Source organism: Prionailurus bengalensis, chromosome E4 (genome assembly GCF_016509475.1).
Source record: "Prionailurus bengalensis isolate Pbe53 chromosome E4, Fcat_Pben_1.1_paternal_pri, whole genome shotgun sequence".
In the NCBI taxonomy this organism is placed as follows: Eukaryota; Metazoa; Chordata; class Mammalia; order Carnivora; family Felidae; genus Prionailurus; species Prionailurus bengalensis.
The window spans coordinates 38,658,450-38,673,486 of record NC_057360.1 but is presented as its reverse complement, the minus strand read 5'-3'; the positions used below and the strand labels follow the sequence as shown (position 1 = coordinate 38,673,486).

The 15,037-nt window shown below is 40.3% G+C and overlaps 1 protein-coding gene across 2 annotated transcripts in view; it reads right to left on the bottom strand.

Annotated features, from left to right (window-relative positions):
* NR5A2 (nuclear receptor subfamily 5 group A member 2) overlaps window positions 1-15,037 on the bottom strand; it is a 137,651-nt gene that overhangs the window by 104,648 nt on the left and 17,966 nt on the right. For both annotated transcript variants that reach the window (XM_043569544.1, XM_043569543.1), the window contains one exon: window positions 12,240-12,886. In XM_043569544.1, the coding sequence (XP_043425479.1) occupies window positions 12,240-12,886 (647 nt within the window). The remainder of the gene's footprint in view (window positions 1-12,239; window positions 12,887-15,037) is intronic.

The window sequence follows — 15,037 nt, the reverse complement described above, 5'->3', positions numbered from 1 at the left end:
TACATTTGATTAGCTAGTCAAAATAACATAACAGCTTTTCATCACCCAAAGGAAAACTTTTGAAGAATTCTGTTGCCAACACTTCTGCAAAAACACTAATCCATATCATTATTTTACAAGGGGAAATGTAGTAAAAAGTTGTGGTTTTTGTTTTGTTTTTAAATTAGGCAACAAGCAAAGCCTCTTATTCATTGCAATTTTGGATCAAAAAAATCGCAACTGTGATGATCAGATATGTGTGGTAAAGAAGCATTTGTAGTGATTTTAGAGTAGGCAGGATACAGTGGTCAAAATAAAACAACGGACCTTAGAATGAGCCAACATTTCAGAGAACATGCCTGAAAACAGGATATGCCTTCAAACCCTTGATATATACACACAAGTTCTGCCAGAGAGAACTACTTGGGTACATGTAATTATTTTCTAGCAAATGAATGTGGGTGTGTCTGTATAAAATCAGTAACATGAATTAAGAAATCATTTAAAACATCATTTTGAGAACTGTCAGATTACCAAGAATGTATATTTAATGTTGCTTAAAAGACAAGAGGTATATGTGTTGCCTTTACCAGTGAGGAGTCTGTCTCCCTCTAAGTCTTGAGTGCATTAATTCAACATGTATCCTGTGTTTTTACTGTGTTTCATTCCCATAAAAATGTTTTTAATTTAAATGAAATAATTATACTGCTCTCCCAGGTAAAATATTCTGTAAACAGGGTATTTAGAAATGTGATAGTCAATTCATAGAAGGTGGTCTTGCTGTAGACTTTAAAAACCAACACTATGAACCATTGATGAAAGGCCAGTTACGCCCATGCTCCCAAAATGAAAGACAGAGGCCTGGTGCCTTTAAAGGCACCGGTGTGAGGTTACATTCTGCCTTTGCAATGCTCTCCTTGCACAATGAAGGACAGACTTTGGACCTATTGGCCAATTATTCTATCTGTCATGTAAAGAAAAAGCTTTCTTACAGAATTAGAAGTCGGATCAAGTTTGGTTGTAAAGTTAATCCTGAACGTTGTGTAATCCTAGTGACATTTCTAAATATTCAAGATAATGTGGTTTTCTTTTAGTTTTCTAAGAGAAAAGTGAACAGCAGCTGTGCCCTATAGTTCTGTCTACTTCAGACTGCACATATTTCTCCTCAAAGTTTTTGGCTATTCCTTCAGAGTACACCGTACATGAAAAATTCATAGACTTGGTCATGGTAGGTCAACAACATGGCACTTGAAGTTGATTTCCAAGGAGGAAGTTAAACGTGAGGGAAACATTGGTAACCATCTGTGGGACTATGTGGAGATGTGGCTAAAACACCTGAAACAGAAGTGCCTTGCCATGCACAGAAACTCTCTTCACTATCTGAAAGCTGGAAGACTATGAGAGATACAGAGGACTCATACATACTCCCTTTGCTGAACCTGTAGCCATAATATTCCCTTTTGACCTTTAAAGCTGACCTGCTACCCCCAACAGAAAATGCCACAGTGTGGAAGTCACCTTGCACCATGGAAGAACTAGATAGAAGTTCTATCTACTATCATTGAATACACTCCATTCCTAGGGCCTAGCTACCCAACTATTTTTCTTGCTTTCTCTATCCCTCCTTGCACCTACAGAGCTCTGGTCCCCTCACTGCTCCACATTTCACTTGAGGGGAAAATGCACATACAGCCAAGGGGGCAAATATGTGGTCCCTGAACCACTATGCTCTACAAAGTACAGTAGTCCCCCTTTCACGATGGTTTCACTTTCCCCAGTGTCAGCCATGGCACAGTGCCTCCATCATTCTCCTCACTTCATGTGATCACATAGGCATTTTATCATGCACATCATCACAGGAATGGGGAGTATAGTACAGTAAGAGATAATGAGAGAGAGAACACATGCACATAAGTTTTATGACAGTATATTGTTATAATTGTTCTGTTATGATTAGTTGTTGTTAATCTCTTACTGTGCCTAATCTATAAATTAAACTTTAGCATAGGTATGTATATGTAGGAAAAAATAGTATATTTGGGGTTCAGTACTATGTGCAATTACAGGCATCCACTGGAGGTCTTATCCTCTGCAGAGGAGGGGCAGGGTGGATGGGGGGAGGGGGACTACAGTAATGTAGTCAAATGCCTTTGAGAAGCCGGAGGCTTAAAAAGGGAAGGCAGAAAAGTGGAGTGAAAAAAAAAAAAAAAAAAAAAAAAGAAAGGCAGTCTGGACAGAAAGAAAAGAAAAGGAAAGGTGGACGTGGAAGGCCGTGGAGAATGAAGAAATTGACACAGAAGATAAGAGTGTCTCCAGAGATGGTGGCCGGGGCCCCAGGCCGCTGGCTGGCTGAGCTTCGCCTGGTGCACGGAGAACACAGAAGTGCAGCCGGAAGTAGGTTTTAAGTATCAGTCATGTAAGAAAGACTCAGCTGCTGGAATCGGTGATGCAGTGTGGGTCGTTGTTCTTGAGTGTGGGTGGTGTTCTTGGGTTAGAGATTAATGTCTTTAAAGTGAAGAATAGCTTAAAGGCCCAATGTCTATGCAGCCATTCTGCAAATGGATGTTGAGCCCTCAAAGATTTGTATGATCTACTTCCCAAGCTGTAGAAGTATAAGTCAGAACAAAGTCATTCTTCACTTACCTTGGAAAATAAAAAGACCTATTTTACCTCAGAAGTTCAGAGGGCAAATCCCTTCAAAGTGTGTTAAGGGGTGTCACACATGAGTCATGTTCTCAGAGTTGTTTACCTGTTACCTGACTTTTGTAGGACAGAGGATATGGCGTTCAGAGGGGGACCCAGGGGGCATAGGGACTGAAGGAGCTCCATCTCCCCAACACCAAGGAGCTAACTTGGACAGACTTTCCATAAGATCTGTGAGCAGTTTGTGTGCCCTGATGGGTAAGTTCAAGTAATGCAGTAAGCAGGGACCATAATTATTCTCTGAAAACAGGTAGGCAACTGCTTCTAAGCAGACAAACTAGCCAAACTGCTTCTAGTAATTATGCAGCAGGAGCTGGGACAATGGAGGCACTGGGGGGGGGGGGGGGGGGGCTACCAGGTGTTCCTAAACTGGGAGCATGAGTGGGCTCTAGCTTGTCACTGCTTCATTCTACGCCGCCTCCAGTTACAGTCAGGTTTCACACATGACGGTTTAGAGGCTCTGGAGTAGGACTCTTCAACCAATGGCAACCATGACCCCCTTCTGATGCTAACTTAGTGAACTGTTCAGTACTTTCCATTCCTACAATGTCCTCATCTAACTAAAAAAAAGACAGAATTTGCACATCCTTGGGCCAATTTAAGATAAAGCGGGTTGAGGGTAACAGAGGTCCTTTAAGACCTATTGTAATGTATACAGATATGGGCACAGTGATAATGGGTACGATTATAAAGTACTTTACAGTTTACATTTTTTGTTTTAATGACCGCATTACCACTACTATTAATTATGTGACTCGGGGCAAGTCAGTAGATGTCTCTAGGTCTTAGTATCATCTACACACAGGGAATAATAAAGCCTACTGCACAGGGATCAATTAGTGTTAAATGAGATAACACATGTAAAGTGTTATCACTCTTTACACATGTAAAGTGTAACAATTGTCTGACTCATAGTAAAGCTCAACAAATGGCAGCTATTATTATCAACCATTGTCCAAACTCTGTAGTCAAGGAAAACTGGAAGTGTTTGTCTGTAACCTTGAGTCTTCTCTAAACTCTCACCTGTTAATGTTATCCCACGCCTTACATGTAAACTACCTCTCAAGGTTTTTTCCATGTCTTTGTTTTTTTTTCCCCATCTTTCTCATTCCTGCCCTCTGGAAACCAAACTGATTCAAGTATCTTGGTTAATTTTGCTGGTACTAACAGATTAGTAGACTGAGAGGACTGGTTGGTTAAAAAAGAAGGTAGCAAATTTTTAGTAATCAAGTAACTCAGTGTCTCTATGGGCTATTATGATCCCTAGCATTAGAAGGGGTGGATGGATAGATGTATCCTCTGGAAAGAACATGTTATGTGATGGCAATGGTCCAAGTATTTACTCAGACTCTCTCACCAAAGGGAGACCTTATACTATGCTCACTTCAGAGGGCTTTCTAAGGGATCAAACCAGAAAATGGCCTGAAAGCACCCAGTACTATAGCAAGCAAAATAACGAGCACCCAATAAAAGGGACTTCTCTTCCCCTTCAGCATCTGACCTTGAGCACAGCAAGGAAAATGTTGATTTTCTTCCTATTCTCATTGTTCATTTTTAGACACCTGACAATGGCCAAGCCAGTTAAACATGGATTTCTTGGGTGTGGCTGGCTATTCTCATGCTCTCCCCATGATTCTAGTAGATAACAAAAAGATTAATAGGAACAGGAAGCTTATCGGTGTGTGAACAAGCAAACCCAGTATGAAGCTATGATCATCACTACTAACACTCCTACCAAATATCCTGGCTTCCCATGGAGGATATGTTTGCATGGAAACCACCACACTGAAACCAAGCTTCAGGAAGTTAGAGTCTAAACTGAGTCTGTATTTCTAAATGCATACTCACAGAATAAAGCAAAGTTAATACTTCTAAAAAGTAAGTAAGTGCAGGGTGCCTCGGTGGCTCAGTCAGTTAAGCATCTGACTTTGGCTCAGGTCATGATCTTGTGGTTTGTGAGTTCGAGCCTGACATCGGGCTGTCTGCTGTCAGCAGAAAGCCCGATTCAGATCCTCTGTCCCCCACCCCCCACTCCGCCCCTCCCTGGTTCATTCTCTCTCTCTCTCTCTCTCTCTCTCTCTCTCTCTCTCTCTCTCTCTCTGTTTCTCAAAATAAATTAATAAATAAACGTTAAGAAGTAACTACAAACTGAGGTGCCTGGCTGGCTCGGTCAATAGAACATGCAACTCTTGATCTCAAGGTTGTGAGTTTGAGCCCCATGTTGGGTGTAGAGCTTACTTAAAAAAAAAAAAAAAAGTAACTGCAAACTATGAGGACAAAAACAAGGGTTGACAGGAGCTGGGTAGAGAGAGGCCTTGACTATGAGAAAGAGCACAGGAGAATTTGGGGAAGTGATTTATATTTGACTGTCCACTAAAGAGCGAGTTTAGGGAATATAAATTATACCTTAATAAAAAGAACTAGCATGGGGCGCCTGGGTGGCACAGTCGGTTAAGCGTCCGACTTCAGCCAGGTCACGATCTCGCGGTCCGGGAGTTCGAGCCCCGCGTCGGGCTCTGGGCTGATGGCTCAGAGTCTGGAGCCTGTTTCCGATTCTGTGTCTCCCTCTCTCTCTGCCCCTCCCCCGTTCATGCTCTGTCTCTCTCTGTCCCAAAAATAAATAAAAAAACATTGAAAAAAAAATTTAAAAAAAGAACTAGCACATAGCAGTTTCAGGGTGCCTGGTGTACTTTCTTGACATCCTTGTCAAGAACAGAGAAGGTAAAGACTACATGTTTTCACAGTCAGGTGGGCACTGTCAGCTGCCCACCAAAGAACTAGCCATAGGAATAACAGGTATTGACTGAGAAGAGTGGTTTCATCCAGTGGGTAGTGAAGAAGAAAGATTAAAATACTGGATTCCTTAACTGATAATAGACATGTATACAGTTGCACGGGCATAAGAAGCAAGTAAGCTTAGAATAATACAAATCTTAATACCATCAGCCAAACCAGAGGCTTCCCTTCTAAGTCTACCTGGAAGAAATCATGGAAGCAGATGTCTGACACCTGAAGAGACCTGACAGACCATCGAGTCAAACCTGCCAATTCCAATATTCTCTCCAAATTCACAAGTTCAGAAGAAAACTTCCATGTCCACCTCTGGTGGAAGAAAAGTTAGTTTTCCCATTTCTACCTACGTAGGACAGATTTCTTTCATTCCGACATCTTTTGAAGAGTAAGTAAGATGGTAAGAAATCTTTTCATTCTCCTTCAGTTAGAAAAATCTCTCTCCTCTTGAGTGGGAATCACTTTGAAGTTTGTTTCCTGCATATCATCTCCTCCCAGGAGTAACCACTTGGCATCCAGAGGAATGAAAAGACAGTGTGTGTGAAGTGACTAACTGTAACTCTGGGAAGCCACAAGAGCAAGTGAGGAGGTGGGAAGGGATGCTGGGATTGGACAATAGGTAATGTGGAAAGACCCTATGCAAGGGCTTTCTCTATGCTCCCCACCACTACCCTACATGCATATAGAAAAGGGCTGAGTAAGCTTACTAAATAATATAGATTAAAATTGGGGCAGATCCAATGAAATCTCAGAGTATAAACCTGTATTGGTTAGGAAAGGTGAACGAAGGATTGGGAAAAAGGACCTAGAATGTTCAAAAGAAATAAGTAAAACTTTGCTTAGAAAGCTTCTGTCATAGACCAGAGAAAAGAGAAGCTTTAATCCTACTCTAGCCTTTGGACAAAACTGCGCTTAGAAACTGGCTTCGGCGTGGCTGAATTCCTTTGGCACAAACTCCCTGAGTCTCTGAGACCTATTTTCCACAGAAACGCCAGTTATGTGTTTCAGTCAGGATTAATTTAGAATTTTTTTTTTTTATTCCTACTTGTATCAGAATCATTCATCGAGGGGAAGTTCTTATCTATCCATTCCCAGAATCCTCTTAAGACATCTGGTCTCATTAGAAGATCAAATAGATCCTCCAGATTCATTAGTTGTTCAACAAAGTGGGAATTATTTTCTCACTGCTCTTGTGTTCGTGAGATGTTTAAGACCCAGATGAGAGAAAAATAACAAAGAAAACATACAGTCTTCTTGACTCACAAAGACAGATCTTTCAGCAGCGTGAGATCTCGAATTTGCTCTTAATTTTGAAAAACACAAGGAAAAAAGTCAAGATTATCGGCCATTGTAAGATAGATTCGGTTTAAAAATTAGAAAGTGCACAGGATTTAAGATATTACCTCAGAAAACACTGCTTACACTTTTATAATTACTGGCTCATCTATCACTTGATTACAACCATGTATTCTCTTTCTGCATATTTTCACAAACATGCATAAAAAGTAACCCATGCTGAATATGCCTGGCATTGAGTAGAACACAAGATATGACTGTAGTTAACCATTTAACTGCTGAGCAGTTAACCCGTATGTGGTTGCTGACCCAGATTCTCCCAGACGGTATACTATGTGCAGAGGGTAAGATATTAAAGGATGCTCCGGACACGCTTTCAAGGCTCAGAAGTGCTAGCTGGAAGATCTACTCTACTGAACGATACCCCTGTGGCCTGAAAGAATTATTGTAGCTTTCTAAAGTGACTCATTCACTCCCAGGGGGTTGGTTGTCTGGGCTCAGAGAAAATCTGTCTCACTGATTATTAGTGATTTAGTAATTGGACGGTAGTGATGGACTTCTGATAACCTAGAGATTTGCTTTAGCTTCACTGGCAAAGGCCTGTGTTTTCAGGGTCAAAGATTACACCGTCTGTGTGTGTGTGTGCCTGTGTGTGTGTTGGGGGTGGAGAGGGGGACTGTACAAAGTACTGCTTTTCTGAATCTGCCAGTCCCAGTTCTGACTGTATCATCCTGAGCAAGTCACAATTCCACTCCTGCCTCAGTTTCTTCATATGTAAAAGCAGGAGGTGGGTCAAATGATCACCATGTCTTCAAACTCTGGAAAATCTGGTTTCTAGGCATGGCAACTCTTTTGATGCACATGTGCTGTTTTGAAAGCTGCTAGTTTTGTTTGTTTGCTTTTTACTTTTGTTTTTTATTTGTTTTTTATTTTTTTAAAAAAAATTTTTTTTTTTCAACGTTTATTTATTTTTGGGACAGAGAGAGACAGAGCATGAACGGGGGAGGGGCAGAGAGAGAGGGAGACACAGAATCGGAAACAGGCTCCAGGCTCTGAGCCATCAGCCCAGAGCCCGACGCGGGGTTCGAACTCACGGACTGAGAGATCGTGACCTGGCTGAAGTCGGACGCTTAACCGACTGCGCCCCCCAGGCGCCCCTACTTTTGTTTTTTAACGTTGACTTATTTTTGAGAGAGACAGAGACAGAATGCGAGTGGGTTGGGGCAGAGAGAGAGGGAGACGCAGAATCCTAAGGCAGGCTCCAGACTCTGAGCTGTCAGCACAGAGCCCAACACAGGGCTCGAACTCACAAACCGTGAGATCATGACCTGAGCTGAAGTCAGACGCCCAACGGACTGAGCCACCCAGGCGCCCTGAAAGCTGCTAGTTTTGTAATAATGATTTTGTCTTTCTCACACCAGTATCTTGGATTAGAATTAGAATTGTCCCTTACAGGTGTAGAGAAAACAAACAGCTCACTTACGTTTCCTCTCTCTCCTCTTCCCTAATCATCTTCCAGCTGTGAAACTGCACACTTTCTATGAGTATACTGTCCTTTTTTCTTTCTTTCTTTTGCTGTTTGTGTCCTATTTCATTAACTGTGATGTTGGGAGTTGTAATTTCCTCTTTCTCACGACGATATTTTGAATAGGACCTAGAATATCTTTTTTGCACCTTGTAGACATGTAGAAAAGCAGAACAACCCACCAAATCTCCTCTGGCCCCTCTGTTCTCTTAAATAGTAAACAAATGAAATCTGTATTCCTTCCTTTTATACATGGTGGAGAGTGTAACTTGTCCTGGGAGACTGAGCCAGGGGTCATTTGCAAAATTGCCTTATTATGCTATTACTTTCTGGGAACAAATAAGTGACTTTTCGTCTTGGGATTGTAGAGATACAAGCAATCTGCCCTATTAGTATATCACTTGATGGGTAATTTGCTGTGTTAACAAGAAAAAAAAAAAAGACAAAGGTTTAAAGGGGAGCATTCATCTTCCCAAATGATATTTAAAAATCACAACTTTTGCAGGAAGATAGGGTTTTGCAAACTATAACTTCAGTGGCCTTTCTTTTTTAATAGATATTTTTGAAACTGTCTTATCATAAAATCTTTGAGAGGAAATTATAAGTTTCAGAGATGTCTTGGAGGCCATGCCAGGGGAAAAAGGCTTTTTTCTGGACTTGTTCTTAGCAATGCCAGGTAGGCAATGCCCAGTGGATGGTCCACAAAACCTTCCCCAGAGCAACATTTCTTGAACTGCAGATCATGCCTCATTAGTGGGTCATGCAATCAATTCAGTGGGTGATGACTGGAAATTTTTGAAAGCATGAAGCAAATTAGACTAAAGCAGAATAGAATAGAAAACATCAGAGTGCATGGCATGGAGAAGTTCGTGTAATGTCTAGTGAAAACTTTAGTTTGGGGTGTGTGTGTGTGTGTGTGTGTGTGTGTGTGTGTGTGTATGAGAGAGAAAGAGAGAGAGGGAGAGAGAGATCTGTCTGGTACACCAAGTTCCAGTGTAAAATACATTCTTACTACAGGTCACAGTTTAAAAACTTGTATTTCTAGGGGCACCAGGGTGGCTCAGTCGGTTAAGTGTCCAACTCCTGATCTTAGCTCAGGTCAGGATCTCACAGTTTGAGGGTTCAGGCCCCGCATCGGGCTCTGTGCTGATGGTACAAAGTCTGCTTGGGATTCTCTCTCCTCCTCTACCCCTACCCCACTTGTGCTCACTCTCTCTCTCTCTCTCTCTCTCTCTCAAAGTGAAGACATACACCACAATACATATGTTTCAATGTGGGCTCCCAACAACTTACTTACTTGAGACAAGGTAAATATATAAATGAAAAGAATACAAATTCTTCTGAATGTGAATAGTTACCTTCCAACTCTATATTTAAACTGCCCCTAAGTTATTCTGAGTTCTACATTTTTGTCTCTGAAAAATACTTCTATTGAATCACTTTTCCACCTCAGCCCAAGGCAAACTGGAAAGTGGGTCAAATTTGTCTTCCTCTCATGGGGGTGCTTCCTACCTCTTTTCCTGGGGCGCCCCCACCAATGTTTGTACTTTCTTTCCCTTTCCTTTTTTCAAAGCATCTTCTCATGAAAGACTGATAAATGCATTAAACAGTATAAATGACTGATGATGCTTTACTATAACTCCATTCCCAAAGGTATTTATATTTTAGCCAAATATGAGACCTCACACCCTATAAAAGAATCTTGTAGAATTTAGCTGCAGGGCAAGGAAAAGAGAAATGTGGAGAGGAAGAGTGCTTTGGTAGCACCCTTCAGGTCCTAACTGTAGCTGGTGCTATTCCCTTCCAATGTCTTCTTTTTGACACGTAAATGATATGCATGATTTCTTTCCCCGGGGATTTGGGAACTACAACTTCAGCTGCTTTTCTTTTTTTAATAGATATTTGAAACTGCTTATCATAAAATCTTTGAGAGGAACTATTTTATGTTACTCAACTTTGTATTCATCTTACACCCACCTTACTGCCTGGCAAATTTTACATCTTTAATTAGTAGTAGTTATGACTGTGTATTATGTAATGACACTACTTTCTAACACATGTGGTAACATTGTTTCCCAATGTCAAATTAGGAAGAAAGCACAAATGCATGTTTTTATGCTGAATATGAGATGGTGTTATGTAAAACTGACACACACTTATCACAAAACCACAATAATAACAATTTTTAAATTACACTAATAATTTATTGAGTATAAAATATATGCCAGGCTCCCAGTACTAAGTATTTTGCCCACATAGTCTCACTTATTCCTTGCAAAACCTCTTCAATGAAAATACTGTCATTCCCTGTATACCCCCTGCACCATAAACAGCAGATGTACAATTTTACAGATAAGAAAACTAAGGCTCGGAGATTGACATCCTGCCTATCAAGACACAGTTACTGAGTAGCAAACAAAGCCATGACCCAAAGCTAGTCCACCTGCCTGCAAGGTCAGTTTTGCTTTCCTCGCTTTTACACTCACCTAAAATTGTCATTTTCATTTTCATTTCAAATACCTTACCTGCAGACTGAAGGACAAAGCTGTGAATGTAAAAACACCAGGAAGTTTCCTTTGTTTGTTTTTGTTTTTAATGAAAAGCACTTTGATTATCACAAGGTGGTTACATACTCAGAAAACATCTGGCCTGACGAGCTAACTCAATGCTTTCTGCTTGTCGTCTCTGCAGTCTAGTATCTATCTCCACGTTCAAGTTATCTTTAAATGGAAAGATAAAGGACAAGAGAGTAAAGAGCTGGACAGGTGGACAGTCTCAACAGCATTGTGGTAGCATTCTACCAACTTGTTTGGATCTGTTCAGATAACTTTTGTTTCCCTGTACAAATCACAGTGCTTTAAGGACATCTGCTATGAAAAGCACCATCTTCCATTTGCACTCAGCTTCCATATTCCCTAGTCCGTCTACACAGACAGTTTTTAATGGCCACCCTTTACATTAAAGGTCTGCTTTGTACTGTCCTCCTCAAGAGTTTTAAATCTCCTCCAAAAGTCCTAGGTGATCAGAAGCCACAGATGTCTAGCAGCCTCATCTACTCCCGTGACAGTAAAAGGAAGAAATAGGTTTTGTAACAGATACACTGAGAAATCAAATCCAGGATTCACTTCTGTTCTTAGAACAGAGAATGAAACCACTGACGACCATGTGTGCTATGGGAGGTACTCTTAGATTCCAAACTTCTATAGCACTTTCCCATATTAATTCAGTCTTAAGTTTCAGGAAATAAAATAATTATGTAGTTAAACAGAGATCCTTCTACAAACAAGTACCGTGTTTACAATGTAGCAATCCATTAAAATCAAAGAGAGGCATAGATTATGAGAACTAAAACCTGAGCCAAGTAGACTAGCACTCACCATTTGCCCAATCCCCATCCAATGACAGTAAACATCCTATTGGAATCTGCTCAGAAAACAAAGGCTTTACCCACCTAATGTCAAGGTAAACAGGTAGTAAAAACCCATTTTACACTACTAACTGGTGGTATCATTTTCACTCTTTAGGGTCTAAACACAACTAAATTTTGGTATTTTTTTCTTTTAAATTGGCACCAATATACTACAGCTTTTTTACTTGATAATTTTTAAGAAGTTCACTAGGTACTGGTTCACGTTGACTTAAATTTTATAGCCATAAACCATCTGAGTTAGAGGGAATAAAGACATTCTACTACTCAAGAAAAAAAAAATTTCCTATAGTTTACATGAAATGCCATCCCCCTAGACTAAGAGCTATATAGAATAAAAGCCCCATAAACTTAAGCTGTGATAGTCCTGAAATCAAGGTCATAAGATTCTTCTACTCTGTAAATCATACAAAGAAGAAAAGTAAGGAAAAAGTATGTTCAGCACCACGAATATATTAATTAGGAACAGAGTTAGGTCTCTCTTGAAAGGGCTGTAAGCTGTAATAGCTGATGACATACCTTAAGTTCTCTGAAGAAGATACTACTCCTGGCCCACTCAACAATGGAGAAGAGGGTTTGATCAGCCATTTTGCACATAAGCCCAAACGTGCTCAGCTTCTCATGCTTGCTGCGATTAGCTTGCTCTTGCTGCAAATAGGCCATGATTTTGGCCTGGACTTGAGGCTCATCTGGCTCACACTTCAGAAGTTCCAGTATCAGATGTGGGATGCTTGCCGGGGAGCTTGTCTGGTAACTATCCATATAGGAATAGCCCATGATCGACTCCGGTGAGCTGGTGTAGGGGTCTGGATACTCAGACTTGATGGCCCGGCTAGGAAAGTGACTGTATGTTTGGTAACCTTGCAGGCTGCCATGAGGTGGCATTGTCATGCTAATGGGGGAGGTTACAAAGGGACTTCTGTCATAGTCTGTGGGAGGCAAGGCAGCGTGGTTCAGAGGTAGGCCTTTGGAGGCAGAATGGATGTTCTGAATTGCAGAAGAGATGGTGAGCTCAGAGGGCATTGCTTGGATCACCTGAGACATGGCTTCTAGCTTAAGTCCATTGGCTCGGATGAGGGCTTTTTTCTGTTGCTTTAGGGCCCTGTCTCTCTTGTACATTGGCCCAAATTTATTCCTTCCCCCGCGCATTCGGTCAGCCCTTACCGCTGTAGGGAAATAAAAAAAAAAGGAGTAAGGGTATAAATAAGATGGAAATTATTATCATTCTCTGGATCTCCAGATATCTAGAAATGTTGAAAATTGTCCAGAAGTGTTATGTGTGTGGTTGTTTCACACCATACCTCTCAAAGGTTCCCCCCCCGCAAAGCCATGTCTTCCTTATTTATGAATTCTCTCCTCTAAGTGTTTGTCATCAAAAAAAAAAAAATATTTTGGATACATGGGAACCTATTACTATTAACCCTTTGGTGGACTGAAAAGATTTCATAATTTTTGCTACACACAGGGGATCCTTCAGATTGCTAAGAAAGAGTATTATGCCTGTTGTGTCAGAATTCTCTTTACAGAAACCCAAACTGCTAAGAGGAAAAACTAAAAAATCAAATAACCCATTTCTGGATTAAATTGTGAATGTTTTCCCTTAGACTATCTTCCTCCCTCAAAGCCATTTTGACTAATTTGCTGCAAAAGATTGGGTACATGCTCTTCCTGGAAAATCATTTTCACCTGGACTTGATGAACACACATCAGATAACCACCAGTTATTGTTTTTAATTTAGGCAGAACTGGACATAATTAAAGCAAATTCATTTCAGAAGCTGTCAAGACAGTCCACCATCACAGTGCTGTGTGGAGTCTGGGACCACGTCTAATAAGTGAGTTAGCAGTTCTCTCCAAGCCCATAGTGGCCAATGGCAATTAGACAGAAACCAGCGACCTCTGACAGCTTCTGACATGTTGAAATTGCTGGAGGTTAAGTTTTTGAGCTTTTTATCTTAGGATTAGTATGGCATTAAAAATTTATTGTGAATGCAAGGTATCCAGAATATTGCACAAGATAACAGAGAGTTTTTCATCTGGGTGATAATTTATTGAATATTCAACTATTTCACATCACTGTTAAGGAAGTAGACCTCAGCCCCACAAGTGACTTATAGTTAATAAAGCACACTTTTTAAGGTAAAGAAATGCAACTTTTTCCTTTCATTAAAAAAAAAAGAAATCAAATTATATCATATGAAATCACAACATTTGATTTTTGACATTTTATCTTTTGAGTCTCATACTAGAGTAAACATCTCCCACAGTATTTTGCTGTCTGGAAAATAATAACGTGATTGGTAATAAAGAAATGAATGAGCATTTCTTTCTCGATCTCTTTCCCAATCTCTTCTTAAAAACAGTACAGAGTTAACAGTTCTCATGATAACCAAAGTGGCTACTTCTATTGGGAAGGAATCTGTTAGCGATTCAGAAGATTTATTCGAAATCTTCTGAATATTTCTATCAAGTGTGAGTGCCACATAACAGAAAAGCCCCAAACAAAAGTAGCCTGTGCCTCACTGATCAAATAAAATGCATTCTTGTATCTGGCACTGAACAGTGACCGGCATGCCTTATTATTACTCTCTTTGCACTGTAGTTAATCTGTGGACAGTCAGTAGGCTGGAGGCTGAAAAACAGCAACACACCATGAGAGTCCATGCACCAAATTATTTACAGTGGTCACACATTAACTTTACTCCCTGCCAATCTGTACATTGTAAGTACCAGGTTCTACTCTTTCGACATAGTTTAACATGGCTTTTGGGGAACCACTCTCTTGTTCTTGTCAAACCAATGCTACTGATTTAATAGTTCATCATTTTTCACGTTTCCTACTTTCCACCTTCATTTTGCAGACTTGATCGTTATCTTACAAAAAAGAAAAAAGAAAAAGGAACGTGTTTTCCTACACCATCAAAACTTGCACTCCCTATGAGCAACTCCATTTCACAGTTAAATTAGCTTTGACTCTTGCTCAGGAGTCACGAAGTTAATAGTAACAATTATGACAATTAAACAATTTAAAAGATTAAAATCAGGCTTTTACTAAGTTATCCTGACTTGAAAACCGACAATACACTTTTTTTAATTTTTGCAAATTTTAAAATTTGTTCTCATTTCAATCACAGTCCTGTTTTCATCTCACCTGGCCTCTTTAGTGTCAGGTGCATCTGCTCCCCAAACTAAAAATTAAAAGAAAAGGGGGAGGGGGACTCCAAGACTGAAATTTTTTCCTGGTAGATTTCACCAGTATTTAAATGAGACTTGGACTGTTCTGCTGATGAAACATAAAAAGATCTTACATTATTGTC